This window comes from Eleutherodactylus coqui, chromosome 1 (genome assembly GCF_035609145.1).
Source record: "Eleutherodactylus coqui strain aEleCoq1 chromosome 1, aEleCoq1.hap1, whole genome shotgun sequence".
Lineage (NCBI taxonomy): Eukaryota > Metazoa > Chordata > Amphibia > Anura > Eleutherodactylidae > Eleutherodactylus > Eleutherodactylus coqui.
In genome coordinates this window covers 513,531,268-513,551,737 of record NC_089837.1, presented here as the reverse complement: position 1 = coordinate 513,551,737, position 20,470 = coordinate 513,531,268, and the positions used below count along the sequence as shown (strand labels likewise).

Below are 20,470 nucleotides of genomic sequence, written 5' to 3'. Positions count from 1 at the left end.
GAGGAGGAGCCACATGTGCAGGGAAAGTCTCCGGCTCTGAGTAAAACTGAGCCAGTGGCTCTTCTGCTACATGGAGATAAGGGGTCAAAATAATTGCAGCCATACCACGCAACATGTCTCGGAGATTGAATACCTACCGGGGTTGTCATCCCCAGATGCTTGTGGCGGAGGAGTCTGTTTGAACAAATTTAAAGTGTAAACAAGGAATACATGAACAGAAATACGGTTGGTTTAAGAGCTGACCAACGAGCTGGTAGAGTCCCCACATATTATACACCACTGCCGCAGACAGTGCAACAATGGATTGATATTGTATACAGAGAGAAAGCAATACTGGGGGCTGTACAACGCGTTTTGGGGCTCTACTGCACAGCCCCCTGTATTCCTCTGTCAGCCTTAATTGTCAGAGCCTATGTATGTATGTATGTCTTTTGAAAAATAAACCCTGCCATCTGTAGTACTGAAGAGATCCTCCATTCCTTGCTGGGAAAGTCGTCACTTGGTTCTGCCCCATGACGCTTCAGGGAGGTCTCAAGGACAGGGACCTCTCACAGAAGTAAGTTTCTTTGCACAAGTACTTTTCTCATTTGTTCCTGTGAGCGCAGGATTTATTGTTTTTTCTCTGTATACACTGCCTTTCCCTGGATTGCGGATGTGGTCTAGAGCTTCTTCCCTGGCAACTCACCACTCATCGTGGATGTATGTAGTACACAGGAATCCAAGATATTGATTGGGCCCTTGGGATGCTTCCTTGACTTGCTGTTCGCTTTACTTTAGGCAAAACCGCAAGGCTTTGATGAGTTCCCCTTTCTGCTTTCTACTGTGTTCTTTAATATTTTACCCTGAGCTCTGCCCCTAAACATTGCTTTTCAATGGATTGATATTGGCAAAGAATCCGGGGAAAGCTGAGATCCACAAATTATAAACTTGGTGCAAAAAGCAAGCTAGACTGGGCCAAAATGTTGTGTTTGGTGAAAGCCATACCAGGCAAGCTACATGTCTGAAATTCAGGAGCAAAAAATTCCATGCAGGAAAAAGTGTAATCCATGCTTGCTTGCAGAGCCACTGACGAAGGCTCTGTGCAGCCGATACACATCTGGTTAGAGATGTGTATACCTGGCAATTTTAAATATGACTAAATAAAGGAAGATTACAAAGTTTACTCTGCAAGCAAGCGTGGATTACACTTTTTCCTGCATGGAATTTTTTGCTGTTTAAAGCCCAGGACCGGAGGCAGGTGAACCCGCTTAAGCAAGCAGTAGATCGTGAGATATATGAAGTGAGCAAGCTGACAGCACAGCACACCATATTCAAGGGTTTGTTCTTTGAAATTCAGGAGAACTGCACAGTGGCTTTGTTCCATGCATGTCTCCCAGACATTAATCTAAACTATAATAGGAAAACAATGAGGGCATTATATGTCCCTCTACAACCAATCCCTGTTGGCCATGACATCTCAAATGCTCACAGTAAGAAAGATCTATGCACAAAGCAAGCATTCGCAGACAAAAGGATCGCTACTGCGACAAATTTCTTTGTGAAAAAAACTGTTGCCTAAACACTTGCGGAGTGATCACTTTTTCCATAAATTGCTATAGACACACGGCTTACCCCTTTTACAGTGCTGGATCTACTTACGGATGGCTTGCAACCGGCCTGACTTCTTTAGCTTAAGGTCACTCCACCTTTTTTGGAGCTGCCCCTTTGTCTGCACGGTCCCATATTTCCTCTCCATTGCCATTGTAACATTTTTCAAAATTTGCGGGTGTAGATAGGGCCCATGCTCCCCATTGTAATCGTGCTGGACCAGAATTCAGTTTCCCGACGTCCCAAGGGGGATGCTCTGTGGCTTATGTTGTGTGTTTGCTTTGGCACAGAATGGCAGTTGCCTAATATCAGGCTGTGTAACTGCGAGCAGGGGACACATGCTATTATTCAGGGACGGGCTTGGAGACATGACGTCTGATGCATTACAGCCTCCTCCTACTCTTGCAGTTTTTCCAGCTAGAAATTTATAATATCGGGCGAACCAGATGTTTGCTTTTTCATGCGCTAAAGCGACCACTTTGGTGTCAGCAATAAACAAAGGTCTAAAACACCAGAGTTGTAGATAATAAAATGTCTTCTCTACCTTTGCCCAAAAATGGTCTGCCTCATGGGGTCCGGGTGAGAAAACAACAGTTCCTTTCACAACTAACTCACGGACCTTAAAGTAATTTATCCTCATTGTCTTACAGGAGACAATTTTTGTCTGCTTCAAAATCCACAACTATTCACATATTTAAGGCCTGCCAGTGAAACAAACCGATGACTGGTCACAGTGTATAAAAAAAGTCAACCATGTGCAGGGTCTCAAAACATTGTATGACCCAGCTGTGGGTGTTCCACTAGACGTGAACGGGCACATTATTTAATTATGGAAGTCTGCCTTAAATTGCCCCCCCCCCCATTGTCAAAACCCCTGGTGTGCTAAGACAGGGGTGTATCACATCCACATTGGATATGCTGAAGCTGCAACCCTGAAATTCTCAAGGACTGTGAACAAACAGAGCACAAGTGCACACAAAATAGTGGTAAGCAATAAAGAAACCAGACACCAAGGAAAGGGACCTAACGCACCCTAACAAGGGTGAACCTGACCATGTACTTTGCAGACCCTACATGAGAAAGAAGTATACCATAAAATACAATATATACACGATAGTAACGACAATACCTAACTATGTGGAGAATTAGGCAAACAGGTGATCCAACTCTAACTCCCACCACCATCAGAGGCAGATTGAAGTTAAACAATAAAGAGCTAAGCATAAGGACAGGCTAAATAGTCCACCCGCATTACCCACAGATGAGTCCAAGCGAGTTTCACCTAATATCACTCCCACAAGAGCCAGATAATGAAGAGAAACAAATGCAAAACCTGAATGAGACTACTAGGAAGGAACGGATCCCAGTATTGCCTCAACAGGGTGCTTAGTTTCCTATTACAATTTCCAACACAACATTAACCCAAACTCATTTGTCTATGATTGGCCCTAAGCCACCCATCAAACAGTTTATGGGCACAACATTTTCATGCTTGAATTAAGGGACCTTTTTTTTTACAAAAAATGTAAAACTCCGAAACATAAAAAAAAAAAACACAGAACAGAAAAAAAAAGCATGGCATAATGACAGAATCTTCTGTGCATGTCATATACAGGGCTATTTTACACGACCGTATATCGGCTCGGTTTTCACGCTGAACCGATATATGGTGTCCTTGTCTGCGGGGGGGGGGGGGGGAGGATGAAAGAGCCAGGAGCAGGAACTGAGCTCCCGCCCCTTCCCCACCCCTCGCCACTATTTGCAATGGGAGGGGCGGGACGGGGGTTGAGCTAAGTGACGTTACTTAGCTCCGCCCCCGTCTCGCCCCCCCCCCCCCTACTGCAAATAGTGGCGAGGGGCAAAGAGGGGGCGGGAGCTCAGTTCCTGCTCCTGGCTCTTCCATCCCCTACCCCTGCAGACAAGGACACCGTATATTGGCTGGGCGTGAAAACCGAGCCGATATACGGTCGTCTAAATAAGCCCACAAACTGTATTTTCCAAAAGTAAAAAAGTCCAAATTAATAATAAACAACATATTAAATAATTTGGGAACATCTTGCTGGGGAGGGGGGTGCCTAACGATTCAGCCACTTGAACTTGGCCCAGCTCGCTAGGGACAGCCTCTTGTTCTAAGCCAATATCAACTGGCTGATTCAGAGAAGGGGGAGCATAAAACATTTTCTGAGTAGGAAACTGGCCATGAGCCTGCCTTGGGGATGGTTGCGACCCATGGCTAGTTGGACATGGCCTGAAATGCTCCCATGGAGGCACCTGCACCAGACAGGTCTTGCTGTGGCATAGCCACAGGGCTTTGGGGCCTTGTGGTCAAAGGAAGAGGGTACCATGGCACTCCATGTACCAGCTGCAGCAGGGCAGAGGACAGCGGGAGGTGCAAAGCAGAGCATTGCTGCTGGGGGGCAACAGTGAAGGGCAGAATTGTTTCCTCTTAGCCCTGTTGCTGCTGGAGGTGCAGCATAGCCCTGCTATGGATCCTCAGGATGCAGAACTAGCATAAAATAAGACATACTCACTTTCTCCGCATCCCTTCCACTCAAATCAGGATGGATGCATTAGAGCTGTGTGTGTGATGTGTGGGAATCATAATAGATGTACCATGTAGTACAGTTGTGTGGCACATTGCACTACCAGAAACATTGGTACTATAATTTCCTAATAATTACTTCTGTACTTTGCGTAGTGTGAGGGATTAGCGTTTAGGATTGGTAGCAACCTGGGCATAAGCAGTCAGAGACAGTGACACATAGGATAAAGTCTTTAGTCCAGGCTTTGCCTGGGTTTATATCCAAGCAAAACAAAGCAAAATTCAGGCCTTAACATCAGGCAAACATAAAGTAAATCCTGCTCGTCCGAGCACTTACTAAACATGTAGCGTCCCTGTCTACGTACTGGTAAACAAATGGCTCCTGCACACAGCCAGCCAGGACTCTCAGACCTGCAGAGGTCTCAGCCCTCTCCTAGGCCCTGTAGGCCCAGGCTTTATATGGCCTGGTACCAGCCCCACCTGGTACGTGGGAGTGACCATCCCACCCTTCACTTTGGTCACTCCAGGAAAAGCCGGCCCGGATTATGTGGCTTGGAGCCACTTACATACTACAATGTGTTAGTAGCTTAATGCTACTAACACTATACTGCCGGCTTCCTCCACCGAGCCCAGGCTGCTCGGTGACACGTATCTGCCCAAGCGCTCCCCAAGGCAGCATAGGAGAGCATCCTAGGCGACACATACCTACCCTCCAGCACCTTGCCGGTCACCTTGCATTGGTCATAAATATTCACTGCATATGTGTGTAGTCATAATCATTTCTGTGGCTAACGTTTCTGCATAATATGCATAAAAACAGGACACACTGCGTTTTTATAAGGGACTGTAAATCATTTGAAACATACTCGGATATGAAATAACACATTGAAATCTATAGACTCCATAATATGCAGATAATATAGAGTGTATTTAGGCCCTGTGTGAATGAACTCTTGGGGCTCATGTCCACGACTGTTTTTTCAGAGCATATCAAATGGGCGTTGCACGAACGCATGATAAGCGGTGAGCGGAGCCAATGAAAGTCAATGGACTTTAATTGTTTTGTGCACACTTGTGGATGGACACTATGTATTGATACACAAAAGAAATAACTTGCAGCCTGCTCCATTTCTCTGCATATCATACCCAATACATTGCATATGGGCAGCGTTTCTGTTTTGTTCAGCGCAGAGAATTAAAAAAAAAATAGAAAAATCCCACTGCGCATGTGTTTCTCTGCTGACAGAGCGTATGTGCTGTAATGTGTAAAACGGTTTGGGAGACCCGCAGCATTTTACGCACACAGCTGTGGGCATGAGCCCTTACTCCTGTTCTAGACTCCTGGCTGATACATTATGACAAACTGCTGCTGTGTGAGACGGACAAGGTGACGGCTTCTCAGCCTCTTTCACATGAGCGTGTGTGTCTTCATGTTGGCCACACGCTGCTGAAAATCTAATCCCAAAATGAATTTGCGTTTTCTCATCCATCCACACGGGCGTATTGTGTGAACAATACGCTGCCGTGTGGAGTTCCATCTATCGGCAAAATGGCTTCAACTAGCTGAAATAGCTTAAATAGAGCCAGCTGTCTTCATTTCCGAGTGGCAGATGCAGGTAAACTCCCTCCCCTCCCTTTTTTTTCAGCTCACATAGGAATATATGGGAGCCGGCAGCGTTTTTGTCAAAAGATAGGTCAAGACAAGAGATGAGCGAACGTACTCGGTAAGGCCGATTTCGCAATCGAGCACCACGATTTTCGAGTACTTCACTACTCTGGTGAAAAGATTCAGGAGGCGCCGTGGGTGAGCGGGGGGTTTGCAGAGGGGAGTGGGGGGGAGAGGGAGAGAGAGAGAGCTCCCACCTGTTCTGCGCTGCTACCCCACGCTCCACCACGCTACGCCCCGCCCCCCGGCGACCCCCGAATCTTTTCACCCAAGTAGTGAAGTACTCGAAAATTGCGGTGCTCGATTGCGAAATTGGCCTTACCAAGTACGTTCGCTCATCTCTAGTCAAGACCTATCTTTTAATGCAGCAAGAAAAATTGGAGACTGAAAACGGTCGTTGATTTGACAATATTGTAGCGCAATATTTTTCACGAACATATAAATCGTATGTGAATGAATGCATTGGAATCCAATGCTTCACATGGTAGCGATTTTCGGCTGATGTTTTATCGTGGCTATACAGTTGCGATAAAATGCTGGTGTGAAAGAAGTCTCTGAATATCATGGTTTTCATTTACTTACAGCAAGCAGAGCTCTTCAAAGCAGAAAGGAAACACAAAACTTATTAGGAAGTTGTACAAACTTTATTTCCTTAAGGGCTTATTCACATGAGCGTATATCAGCCAGCGTTTTCATGGCTGGTTGATATACGCTACCATCTGATGCACAGGCTCGGTGTTTATGCCATTGGATGGGGGAGACAGCTTAGCTCTGCTAAGCTGTCGTCACCTTTCCTCCCTCTTGCCGACTCACCTCCTCTCTCCTCCTCTCCGTCTGTTTGCAATGGGAGTGGGCAGGACAGAGGTGGAGCTAAGCTCTCCCCCCACCCCTTGTCAGCAGCCAGCAATGGGGGGGGGGGGCGGGGGGGGGGGACTTAGTGCCCCGTGCCCCGCCCCCTCCAATTGCAAATATCAGCAAGGGATGAAGGGGAGGGAGTTTAGCAGTCACGCGGCTAAACTCCCTCCCACCTTCCTCCTCCCACCGCTGTCATTGGCAGCGGCCATAGTCCGTCAGGAAGATAGGTTTTAAACCGCGGGAATATGTCTGTGTGATCTGATGCATTAGGATCCAATGCATCAGATGGCAACATATATCAGCTGGCCGTGATAACGCTGGCCGATATACGCTCGTGTGAATAAGAACTCAGACTGACAACATCTTGTAGATCCATGTAGATACCGGCGGATACTTTCTCAGCTCTTAGATTCACTTATTTCCTGTGTTTGGTTTCTTGCAGATTCTTCTGTTTGGGTCATTTAAGAGCACTTTGATCGTGTCCTCGGACAAAGTTTTTTTTAGTTCCTTGTAGAGCATTTTCATTTTGTGGGTCGTGTTTATAGATGTATCCATTTCACATACAAGTCCACTCTCACACGGGCAGTACTTATAGAGCCCACCAACAGGCTGAAAGGAGAGATGATAGGGTTAAAGAAGACACTTATGACTCCTGGCCATCTGTTACTAACATATAAGATCAGCGGTTGGAAACGCAACGTGAGGGCGGAATAAGCGTATATCGACCAGGTTTTCATGCCCAACCAATTTACACTGTCCCTCTCTGCAGGGGGAGGAGGCGGGCTGGGCCGGCAGAAGTGCACTGAGCCCCCCCCCCCCCTCACCCTCTCTCCATACCTCGCCAATATTTGCAATTGGAGGTGGTGGGATGGGAGGGGGGCTTATCCCCGCCCCCCATTGCAAACAGTGGAGAGGGGGGGGGGGGCTCAGTGCACTGCTCACGGTCCAGCCCACCTCCTCCCCTTGCGCCCCTGTAGAAAGGGACAACATATTTTATTCTGTGAATACTGACTGATGTCACTGTGGGGCGTTTTACATCAGTTTTTGTGTATTTAACGCATAAGTGTCATCTGATTGCAATCAGTTTTTCACATGGCTGAAAAAAATGCGAGGCAACCCAACTGGTAGAATTTAAAACTCCTATGGAATTCAATGAGTGTTAAAAAACAAGCACAGAACTCATTCCCACGCCATGCCAGAGCATTGTAAGAGAATCCCACCAGAGCCGGACGTGCCGCAACTATTGTTTCATAAGCACCATTGGTCTGGGACAGAAACTGCACATGTAAGTGAACCCAGTGACTGTAAGGGCTCATTCACAAGGTCTTGGTCTGGGAAAATGCCCCATTATCACTGTGTGTTTGCGCGGGTTCCATGCGCTTTTGATGCATGTGTATATTATTTGCATCCATATTTACTGCATTTTTCACACGTGTAAAAAACAATAAGAGGAGCAAATGTCTTAGCTTCCCCCCCCCCCCCTTCCCACTGGGCAACATGTATAAAAAAGAAGTGAATGCGTGTTCCCATTGACTATAATTGATGATTTTTGTCCATAAAAACAAAAAAAATAGGACATGCTCCCACCCTCTCCTTGTCCATAGCCATCAATGGGAGGAGGTGGGATGGGCCGGCACTTAGCTCCGCCCCTGCCCCACCCCCTCCCATTGCAAAGAATGAGTGGGGAGGAGAGCAGAGGTGAGCCTGCGCTGGCGAGTAAGGGAAAAGGGGCGACGGCAAGGTGACCTTGGCACATATCCGCCAGGGCCCATGCCATGTGAGCAGGTGCACGAAAGTAAGATTTGTGCGCCCATTCACAAGCTTTTACGCCCCAGATAATAGCGATATACGCTCGTGGGAAAGAGCCCTAAGACCATATTCACACCGCTGATACTTCTGTGCTGGTTCTTTCCGTGTCCGAGATGGACAGAAGATGCACAGAAAATTACACATTTAGGGCTCCTACCCACTAGCGGTTTTTTTATTGCGAAATTCGCAGCGTTTTTTTTTTTCTGCAGGGGTCTTTGGGCTATGGGAGTTGTAAAGCTAAAATCGCGATTGTGCAAAATCGCGATTTCACGGTAAATCGAGATTTTGCTCGATCGCGATTTTAACGTTACAAGTCCCATAGACCCCCTGAAGAAAAAAAAACCTGCGAATTTCGCAGTGAAAAAAAACGCTAGTGGGTAGGAGCCCTTATTTTAATTTTCTCACAGACTGATTATCCAGGCTTGAAAAATCATTGTGTTTCCGACTTTTGTGCAAATCTGGCACAAGAATGAGCCCCGTAACCTGCAGTGCACTGCGAGGGGTGTTGCTCCCAGGAATCTCAAGCGTAACTCACTCTCGCCCATTTAAATTTGGCTCTTTGCGGCTTCACATGGCCATAAGCGGTTTTGCACCTGACTCAATGCAATATATTTGCGCTATGAATGACTCCTTCTCTGCATATTGGCACATTTTGCTGTACTTTTTGCACATGCAGGGATGTTCATCTCCACACGGCAGGCAAACAAAATGTCTATTTATCCTAATGAGTTCCGGAAGTGTTATTTTTTTCACAGAATGATGCATCTGTGTGCGCGTTGCACATCCTTAATGGACTTCTATAAGGACCCTCGGTGTGCAAATCAGCATGTCCTATATTTTTTGTGTGCACAAGAAATGACTGAGTACAAATCCATTTAAATCTGTGGGTTCTGTTTTCCGCATAGTGTGCACATACATATGCCCGTGTGGGCCGCCTTGAGAGAGAAACCAGTACAGCAGTCGCTTACAGATACTCACCTCCAGGTCACATTGCTCATTTTCTGCTGCTTTTCGTTTACATATACCACTCTTGTAAGTACGATAACGCCAAATTCCTTGGCAGCACCCACTCTTACATAGAGTATTTAGAGCACAGTAATCTCCATTGTCCTAAATGTAAAAGAGAGGAAATAAATATTGATATGTGAATTATAATTCTGTGTATAAGGCCTCCTTCACACCACCGTATACAGGTTTATGTTTGGCCGTATGCAGCGTTTATTAGCATGAATGAATATTTGACCTGATCTTTATTCGTGTATTTCATGTCATTCATATGGGGAACTGCTGCGTGAATGTTAAAAAAATACACTGAGGAAGGAAAGACTATTAGGGACAACTCAGACCATCATTTTTCTCCATCTGTGTTCCGTCCATGTATTTCACGGCACACAGACACATAGTTGCCACTAAGGCTATTCACATGAGCGCTATTTCACTTGGATCATGTCCTGTTCCTGTCTTTGTCATGGATGAGGGAAGGATATGTAATGTCCACTACCCGCCGCTTAGCCAACATATGGATGTACATCTCTGTGCTGTCCGCTGCGAGTCTAGCCCTAGATTCTCACGCACAAATTGCTAATGTCTGTCTGAATGCAGTCTTAGCCCTCATTCACACAGAATGTTTGTCGGCATTTCAAATGTTCTTTTGGCCCTTTTTTTCTGTAGAAGTTCTGTTTAAAACTGTAAGCTGCGGAGCGGAGCCTGACCGCTGAGCGTGATGGAGGTCTAGGCACGGAGCTCCGTCTCATCGGCACCTTCCGGGACTGATTACAGCGGCCAGAAGCAGCGCAGATGGGAAAGATAAGCAAGGAGAGAGGGGGAGAACCTTCAGACATCCCCCGATTGCAGAAGGGACAGTCTGCCTTGCAGCGCTACCTTAAAGACCGGAGTGCTCATTCTCCCCGAACCCAGCTCAAGATGGCGCCAGCCCGGGAAGCTGCAGCCATGGACAGTAAGGCGGGGGAGGAGGGGGGCTCGTCGGAGGAAGAAGAGGGAGAAAACGTCCCTAGAGCATTCATGAGAGACCTGTTCTCACAGGCTCCACTCCTATTGAAATCTGATTTAACAGAAATCAAGGAAGACTTCAAGCAGATGGGACACTGGGTAGAGGACTTGGAATCCACCTCTGCCTCCATTATCACTCACTCATGTGAAGTAGAGAAAATCTTAAAAAAAGCAGCATGAACAATTGAACAAAACCCTCATTATACAGGAGGATTTAGAGAACAGAAACAGGCGCAGCAACGTGCGCATCAAGGGACTCCCCGAATCTTGGGCTACTGACAGTCTATCCAAAGTGGCGAGCAAAATATTCTCCTCACTACTGGGGCTAAAAGAGCCACCTCTATCAATATAGAGCGAATACATAGATCCCTGCGAGCCTTACCTCCTGCATCAGAGCCCCCAAGGGATGTCGTCTGCAAGTTGCTTATGTTTTCGGCACTGTAGCAATATTGAGAGCAGCCAGACAACAAAAAGAAATCTGCTATGCTGATGCACCTATGCAATTATTTCAAGTTTTAGCCCCGTCAACCCTGGCGAAGCACCGGGCCCTGTGCCCATGTGATACGTGAGCTGAGAGATTGTCTATAGCAAAGGTATAGGTAGGTAGTGATCACGCAACTAGTTGCCTATGATTTTCCACTTTGGGTTATACAAGTTCAATAAACTTTTGAACTGGCCTGAACATCCTACTAAAATTCTGTATAGATGCAGCATATTCCAGTTAAGACCAGTTAGAATGACTCAGTCACGAGATGTTGCAAAGTAATAGAATCCAGATGTTTATTAACTCATGGAGAAACCATGAGATAAAATTTGCCAGATATTGCATTGGACATGCGTAAAGCCTGATTAGTTATATAAGAATGATGTACATACTCATAACTGCGCAGAAGCGGATATGTTACATAATGAAAAAGTAGTATATAAGGGGGGGATTTTCAGGGGAATTTTGGGACTCAACTTGTGGTCTAGCAGACATGCTGGTGTTTTCCAGGATTCCTCCTACCAATCGTACCTGGAGATCCCCTGATTGCGGAGTGATGCCACAATATCCGGTGATGTATTGATGCTTATCTTTGTTACCCATGTGATCTGTATGCTTTATATGTTAATTAACAGTTTCACTTAAATTTATATACTAAAGAGTAAATAAACTCATGTTTTATATCTGTTTCACCTCAAAACTGTCTCAGTTTGCTTAGTTTGTATGCTAATGAGCCTGTAGAATTGCCAAATCTTGAGCAGGTAAGACAGCCCACTCTTGGAAATACTCAGAGATAGCGGCATAAAATATGCTTGGTTGTTCCCGTTCAGGCTGGGAATTACCTATAAGGGTCGCAGGCTCAACGTACGCTCCCCGGAGGAACTCCAACAGCTTTGGCAATTGCTTGACATTGAGCCCCTACAGCTCCAGGGATGACTCCGACTGCCGGACTTGCCAAAATTCCCCAGGCTAACACCCCCCCCCCCCCCCGGAGAACTGGCAATTAGTGAGTAACTCCAAATCCCCAAGGAATAAGAAGAAAAAGGCAAGAGAAGAGTCTGCAGAAATGGACACTTGAAGGAAGAGACTGCCGTACAGCCGGCTCCTGTTCAAAAAAGATATCTTTTCATAGATGTCCCTTTTTTTCCCCTCCTTCGAGAATGTTTTGTTCATGAAATTTTTATGTTTATTCACTGCGCCTTTTGTTGGGCAATGTTGTTTCAGGGAGGGAGTGGGATCCGCCACCATCACTAGCAACAAGAATCCTGCCTTGTTTCCTCGGGCAGCGACGGAGGAACGGGTCTGGAGACTTGACAGCCGGCGGCATGGTATGCCCCATACCCACTTCCTTTTCTCGCTCTGGTGGCGACCCTGCTGTCTCCCCATTCGTGAACAAATGTTCTTTCCCGTGCAGGACTGAGACAGTCCTGGAATGTTCCTGCCAGGTCAAGCTGTTTGTAGTTTTTTCTTTTGATCTTTCTTTTTCATTAGCTACTGCGTGGCAGTATCTAACTGAGGTTCGCCCTCTCCTTAAAAGAGGACCAAGGGTTTACCTGGTTCCCTCTTTTAGCAGTGTTTTAAGTGTTAAAGTTCACCACTGTTTATAACTGCCTAGTATTCACCAGTGTTTCCTAGCCTATTTGTTCCTTCCTCCCTCTCTTTCCTACCTCCTCTCCCCTTTCCCTCAGGTGGGGGTATTGCTGCTTGACCACAAAAGTATTGCTTTCATCTAATAATATCTTTTCTCCTCAGATACCGTCGCTTCCTATCAAATATTACAAGCTACGGGTGATCTATGCCTCACATCATTTAATGTCAAGGGCCTCAACTCGCCGCTGAAATGCCATAATGTAGCGCTGCTTCTAAAAAGGTACAACTCAAAAATCATTCTCCTGCAGGAGACTCACTTCAGGGGGCATAGGTGCTTTGCATTGCCTGGCAGACACTACCCTCAGTGCTATCACAGCTGCCACCCCTCCTCAGCATCTAAAGGGGTCTCCACACTTTTTCATGTCGGTAAACTTCATATGCGACTCCCAATACTCTGATGGTGAGGAAAGGGTACTATTTCTTAAGGGCTCCCTAGATAATGTAAAAATTACCATAGCAAACCTATATGCTCCAAATATAGAATAGGTCACGTGGTTGCTTAAACAATTCGACGCACTGAAACATTTTGCAATGGGCCATATAATTTTGGGCAGGGATTTCAATGTCACCCTCAATCCCTTGCTGGACTCCTCTGTGGGCCGGTCTCAGGTCTCCCTGGTTAAACTAAGGAAACGCGGCCGGGGCCTCCAGGAGTTAGGAATGGTTGATGCATGGCGTCTCCTCAACCCCTCAGTGAAGGACTTTACCTTTTTTTTCCCCGGTCGATTCCTCATTCCAGAGACTGGATTATTTACTCGTTTTTACAGGACTTCTGGAATCTCTAAATAGAGCCATAATAGATCCTTTGACCATCTCTGACCACACCCCCATTCATGTCTTACTTAGACCACTCCAATCAACCTATAGAGAGTGGTGATGGAGGCTCAGTCGCTCATTATTGGACTCTGAGGAAGAAAATACAGCTCTCTCTAAAGCAATTGAAGAATACTTTCTGCTCAACTCGAACAGAGAGGTTGGCACTTCCACAGTCTGGAAGGCTCATAAAGCCTATGTAAGAGGATTATTGATAGATTTGGGGTCTAGAGTCAAGAAAAGGATACAAAGAGAAATAGATGACAGGCTTTTACAAATAGCTAAACTAGAACAATCCGTTAAACTTTCACAAACTATCAATAATCTTGAGAATTTAGAAGACTTAAGAAAAGAATTAAAACTCTCCCTTGAATCGAAGTTCAATAAAAAGAACCTCTTTTTGAACCTGGTAGTATATGCGCAAGGAAATAGGGGTAGCAAATTTATGACATCGCTAATTACAAAAGCACGGGCCAAAAATATAATCAGAACCATGAAAACCTCCTTGGGAAAACTAGTTACTTCTTCCGCAGAAATTGCTAAGGAGTTCCAGTTGTTTTATAAAGAATTATATAATTTACAAAGGCCCTCTATGATGGAGAAAACATCCAAAATAAAAGAACGAATAGACCAATTCTTCCAGCAATTAAAGATGCCCAAATTGGATCAGAAAGAGGTGAACTCGCTTATGACACCAGTCTCCCAGACGGAAGTGAAAGATTTATTAGCCTCTTGCCCGCCTAACAAAAGCTTGGGCCCTGACGGACTTACTAGGGCCTACTATAAGACCTTTCAAGCAATCTTAATTCCAAAATTAACAGATCTTTTCAATGCTTTCCTCATTGGTAGCGAACTTCCCAAACAAGCGCAGGAGGCCCACATTACTCTTATTCCTAAAGACAAAAAGGACCCCATACTTTGTGGTAATTATAGGCCTATCTCGCTTATCAATTTTGACGTAAAACTATGGGCGAAACTCTTAGCGAAGAGGCTCGAAACCTTCATCCCCTCTCTGATTAATGAGAAGCAGGCCGGTTTTGTGGGGGGGGGGGAGAGGGCAGAGACAATTGTCATAGACTACTCCATGCAGCTCGCTACGCCCAAAGCCATCATATCCCCTTAGCCTTTATCGGCACCGATGCAGAAAAGGCGTTTGATAGGGTATATATGAAAAGCGTACTGCTCCACTATGATCTGCCTCCTAATTTTGTATCTGCTATTTTCTCACTTTACGCTAAACCCCACGTGAGACTAAAAATAAATGAGATTATGTCACCCCCTTTTGAGATAAATAATCGCACTCGCCAAGGATGCCCTCTCTCCCCCACACTGTTTATACTGGCCCTGGAACCTCTGCTGCTGCAAGTTAGACAGGACCCGAACATAAAAGCTTAGCCATAGGCGATAAGGTACTGTCTACAGCAATATTTGCGGGTGACATTGTCTTTCTGGTCACCATTCCCAGCGTGGGGCCTCCTCGGGCTTGTGGAACTGCTGAACCTCTTCGGAAAGATTTCAAATTTCAAAATTAACTTCCACAAGTCCACCATACTAAATATCTCCATTCCCCTCGCTCTTTCTAGAACCCTCTCGATGTCCTCTTCTTTCACGTGGTCAGAGATCTCATTGGACTATTTATGAGTAATAATAACAAGAAAAGCAGAAGATCTGTATGCAGCTAACTTTATACCGTTAGTAAATAAAATCAAAAACCTCCTGAGAACATATGATATACCAATTATATCTTGATTCGGCAGGTTCCTGAAGTCATATATCCTCCCCATAGTGTTATACAGAATAAGGATGCTTCCCATCCACCTACCATCAAGCTTTTTTAAGACCCTGCGCACTATCTTTTCAGGCTTTGCTTGGAGACTTCGGAGACCGAGACTGGCCTATAGCCTAATGATAAGGAGGGGCTCTGAGGGTGGCATTGATCTACCCAACATTCCTGACTACTACCGAGCATCCCAGTTAAGCTACTGGATGAACTTAGTAAACCTGACTAGGGATAATTTACTTCCAGCAATGGCCCTGCACCTTAACAAGGAAACCTCACTGGGGGACCTATGGCTCCCAGAGAAAAGCCATTACAAAGCAAAGAGCTTCAATCCCCTGCTAACAGGCCCCTGCACGGTTTGGGATAGTGAGAGAGAGAGGCTGGCTCCGTCACCCTCGCCAACCATCCTGCTAAACATAATCCACAAATTACTAGGCCTTAAGACAGACCCAGCTACTGATTCGATATGGAAAAACTTTGGAACTTATAAGATTGGGGATTTGCAGTCCTTAGCCCACCTATCTCCCACGGAGATCCTTCATACCCTTCTACCCTCTCATAATTTATCTTTTCTACACCAAGCATTGATGACCATAGTGATAGGAGAATTAATGAAAACATTTAGATCGTCTAGACCTCTGCTTCCCTTTGAGAGTGCATTGAGTAATAATGATATCAAAATAAGGAAAATCGCCTTCTTGAGTAAACGCTTCATTATACCACAGAATGTTACTAAACCAGCCTTTATTATCTCCTAGGAGAAGGAGCTTGGTGTCTCCTTATCTCAAGAGGATATCAACTCAATATTAGGAACCTCCTTCGGAATCTCCCCTTGCATCACGGCCCAAGAATCGCACTACAAACTTCTTGTTAGGTGGTATACGACCCCGCAGTGGCTCCATGCTTACAAATTAGCACCTCAAGATAAATGCTGGAGATGCAACAGAGAGGTAGGGTCCTATCTCCACCTATGGTGGAATTGCACTCCTCTGAAACCCTACTGGAAGGGGGTGGAGGAGATCCTGAGGAGAATTAAGCCAAGTTTCCCACTCTCACCTGAGGTATTGTTCCTCTGGAAACCTACCTCCACGTTTCACCCCCAAAGAGACAAACTGATGGCCTTTCCTATAGATTCAGCAAAAACACTGATCCCACTGCATTGGCGATGCAAGGCACCCCCCTCCTTGAAACAAAGGAAGGAGAAAGTAGATAGTCTCTTTAATCTTGAGGAGTTATCGAGTTGGAAAAATGGCACTCACGACAGATTCCATAGGATCTGGACTCCATGGCATAGCTTGAGGCTTTTGGACATTTTCTCCCACTGAGACACCGCCCCCTCTTTTCCCTCCCCCCTACCTGACCCAATCTCCCCCCCCCCCTTATCCTCCCCTACCACCCGTCCCCCCACAGTTGTCTATCTGTGAATTTTCTTTTCATCTTTACTTTCCCTGGCCCCTGGTTGTTTTTATAATGGGCAGACAACCAGGCAAACCATGGCAGTCTACTTATTCCGAACTGTAAGCAAAAAATCTCTCATTAGGCTTGTCCTACGAATTAAGTAGATGATCGCTTTTGTATACAGTAGAGATGTTGACTGCCTAAGATACCCTGTTTGATATGTATGGCAAAACTTTAAAAAAAGGACACATACACTTTTTCATGGAGGCAGGTCTTCCCATGGGCAGATTTCCGCCGCGTACCATGCAGCAGAAATCTGCAGCGTTACCCCGCAGCCATTAGATTCTATTGAACCTAATAGCGCAATGCTCACGGTACGGAATTCCACAGTTGAATTCCGCCCTGTGAAAGCACCCGCAATTACCTGTAGCATGTTCTATTTGCCGCGAGCATACGCGCGGGCGGCTTCCATTGCAGTCAATGGAAGCCGTCCATCACGCTATCTTCCACTGTAGCACAGTGGAAGGTAAAGTGAAAACGCTTCCCCGCCCACTGACACACGCGTCATATGACACGGCAAGCGCGTCATGTGCTGTACTGTGCATACGCGCCGGCATGGGATGCAGGACATTGGGGAGCGGATCCGGAGGTGAGTATGGGGTATCTGGGGAGGCGCCATAACGGATTCCGCTGCAGAATTCTGCTTGTGGAGCCCGTCACGGCCGTGGGCACTAGGCCTTAATCTGATATAAGCACCATTTTATGGAACTGCATTGAAAGCCTTGCATGAAAAAAGCAAGAATATGTCAGCACTTCCATCTAATTTATGGAAACTTTGAGGTCTCCTGCCCACATGGGCCAATATCCTGCAGAACTGTTTCATCACCTAGAGGAATCAACCCTGTGACAAATAATTGCGGTTCTGTAGGCCAAAGAGGTCCAATGTGTTACTAGTTGGGAGTCACTAATAAAGTGGACATTCAGTGTATATTTATAAGTGGGTGGGATTGGAGGAGAAATGTCTGTGTATGGGGGTTATGGAGTAATGCTTCCCTCCAGCTGTTCCTCCTCTCTATCTGTGGCTGCGGGTGGATGGGGTCAGGGAGGGGAATGGAGTTTATATTAAGATTAGCACGTTTTAAAAAATAAGAAATCAGTTACAGGAGATGCTGGTGCTGCATTGGTAGATGGTTCTAATGAAAAAAAATACACATACTATGGCTATTGTTCTGTGCATATAATTAAAATATTTTTTTGCTATTCTACATGGGGGATAATTTCGTCTCCATATAGTGTGTGTGACAGCTTGAGGATTGTTCTCACATCAGATCGTTATCTTCCCTCCACCAGATAGATGGTCGCACACTAGTAAACTACATCCAGGCCAGAAGTTTGGTGCAAACTTAACAAATCCGTCCATTTTTGTGGCAAACCAACAGAACCCATAACATAATCTTCCCACTGTTGTCATTCGTCAGAGTATACACAAACAGATACAATTTCCTGACAATGTCTGCTACATAACATAGACACTAGACCTTTTTCACAAGGGGGGCAGCGATAAAGCGCTACAAAATCGCAGCTGTGTGCCTTGTATTTTTTAGCGTCACTGGTGCGTTTTTCTTGTGAAAAATCATGCATCGCTTCGCTGCTGACAGCAATAAAATAGCGGGATAAACTCATGAGATTTAATCGCGAGAAAGTTATGCACTACCCCTTAAAGGGGTTGTCCCGCGCCGAAACGTTTTTTTTTTTTTTTCAACCCCCCCCCCCCCCCCCGTTCGGCGCGAGACAACCCCGATGCAGGGACGTTAAAAAAAAAAACGCTCAGCGCTTACCTTAGTCCCCGCGCTCCGGTGACTTCTATATTTACCGGCTGAAGATGGCCACCGGGATCCTCTTCCTCCGTGGACTGCAGCTCTTCTGTGCGGTCCATTGCCGATTCCAGCCTCCTGATTGGCTGGAATCGGCACGTGACGGGGCGGAGCTACACGGAGCTACACGGAGCCCCATTGAAGAAAGCAGAAGACCTGGACTGCGCAAGCGCGTCTAATTTGGCCATTCGACCATTTTAGACGGCGAAAATTAGGCGGGCTCCATGGAGACGAGGACGCCAGCAGTGGAGCAGGTAAGTGAAAAACTTTTTATAACTTCTGTATGGCTCATAATTAATGCACAATGTACATTACAAAGTGCATTATTATGGCCATACAGAAGTGTATAGACCCACTTGCTGCCGCGGGACAACCCCTTTAAATAAGCCTTAGCTGAATTTCCTGAAAAAAAGGGAATACTTACCTGGCAGGCTTGGACTTACTCATCGAATCAATGCAGCGCTCGATGAACCGATGTGAGGGCTTTGATTGGTTCATTCAGCTTTGCATTGATTGACTAAGCAGATTTTGAAGAGCCAATGATGTTGTGGAGGTGGGATTTATGAATTGGCTGAGCCGCAGAGCTTTGGACAGCAGCAGAAGGAGCATTACCTCACATACTAGGTAAGTATTCCTTTTTTTTCTGGGAATGCAGCTAGGTCTTATTTTATGGGTAAGGAAGGTCATCACATCTCATAAAAATTGCTTCTCAATAGCGAAACATGGGCTACAAAACATCACAAACTGCGGCAGTATATAGAAAATGCTGTGATTATTTTTCCAGCAGACATGTACCCCAAAAGCCCCATTGCAATGCTGGTAGCCAAATTAAAGTCACTGCTTGTGCTTTCATGTGACCTTCTGGCACCTTGATGGGCCACATCAGAAATGACACCACTGGGTGGTGCCAGGTTGCTGGATAGCATAGTGAGCTCCTCTCTGGTTCTAGTGGAAAATTGCAGGCCAAAGCCCCCCTTCTTACTCCCGAAAAACCATGGCCCAACTTAGACACATCAGACAGGAAAATGATGAGTGCAAGCAGGGGAGTTTCCGGCACAAACTAAACTAAAATATCTAAAAATGCACCTCAATAAGGAGCAATAGCCCATTACATAGTGTTACCCCAAGATTGAGGGCCAACCATACTCCTGTTTTGGTGGGTTCACAGAAATTATGGCAATTGACGAGCAATGTATCAAATGGATTAGTGGTTGGTCAGCACAGAACTCCATCAGCACCAGTATCCTGTGGTGGCTATGAAGGTGTAGAACTAGCCAAAATTACCATTTACATGGGCAGGTGTACAATTCGGAAAGCCTCTTCCATATACAGCAATATAAAAAACAGGGAATCTGCACCATAAATTCACAACTCACACCCTTCTGAATCACAAGGCCTCAGTTTTGCACATTGGCTGGTCAACTGCTTATCACAATCCCAGGGAGTGCTACTGGTCGATTGCTACCCTGCTGTGTCGCTGCTCACTTGCTAGTAGAATGCAAGAAATGAACACCAGGAAGACCTATATGCGTAACTAAGTAGTACGTCACAATAATGACTCTTTCTCACGACTGTACCCCCTCCCACGCTGACCGCACCGCGGCCAAAACTCAAGTGCAAATTCCCGATCTAATCAAGTCCCGCTCTAAATTAGCATTTTCTCGTCCATTCACACAGACAGCTGCGTATTAGTGTAAATATACGCTGCAGTGCAGAAATCCCTTGGTCTGCATAAATCCTCGGAATGACTTCCAATGCTTTACTAGAGCCTGCTGTTTTCTTTTCCCAGTGCAAGATGCTACTAAACTCCCTCCTCTTCCCTTTTTTTCAGCTTCCGCTAGCCTTGCCCCTTTTCAGTCGTTTGATAACCTTGATGGGGTAGGAATCTCATCAAGTTATATTTTTTTCTAGCTGTTTGGGGATGTGATGTATTGCTGAATCTTGGACCATGCGGTTGGAACTAAAGAAGAGGGGAAGAGAGAAGCAGCATGCAAATGGGGTA

At 45.8% G+C, this 20,470-nt stretch overlaps 1 protein-coding gene across 3 annotated transcripts in view; it reads right to left on the bottom strand.

Moving 5' to 3' along the window:
- Positions 1–6,417: 6,417 nt before the first annotated feature.
- Positions 6,418–20,470, bottom strand: part of LOC136588448 (leucine-rich colipase-like protein 1) — an 83,996-nt gene continuing 69,943 nt past the window's right edge. For all 3 annotated transcript variants that reach the window (XM_066587663.1, XM_066587680.1, XM_066587672.1), the window contains 2 exons: positions 9,438–9,569; positions 6,418–7,259 (listed from right to left, as the gene is read on the bottom strand). In XM_066587663.1, coding sequence (XP_066443760.1) covers positions 7,062–7,259; positions 9,438–9,569 — 330 coding nt within the window. In that variant the 3' untranslated portion in view covers positions 6,418–7,061. The remainder of the gene's footprint in view (positions 7,260–9,437; positions 9,570–20,470) is intronic.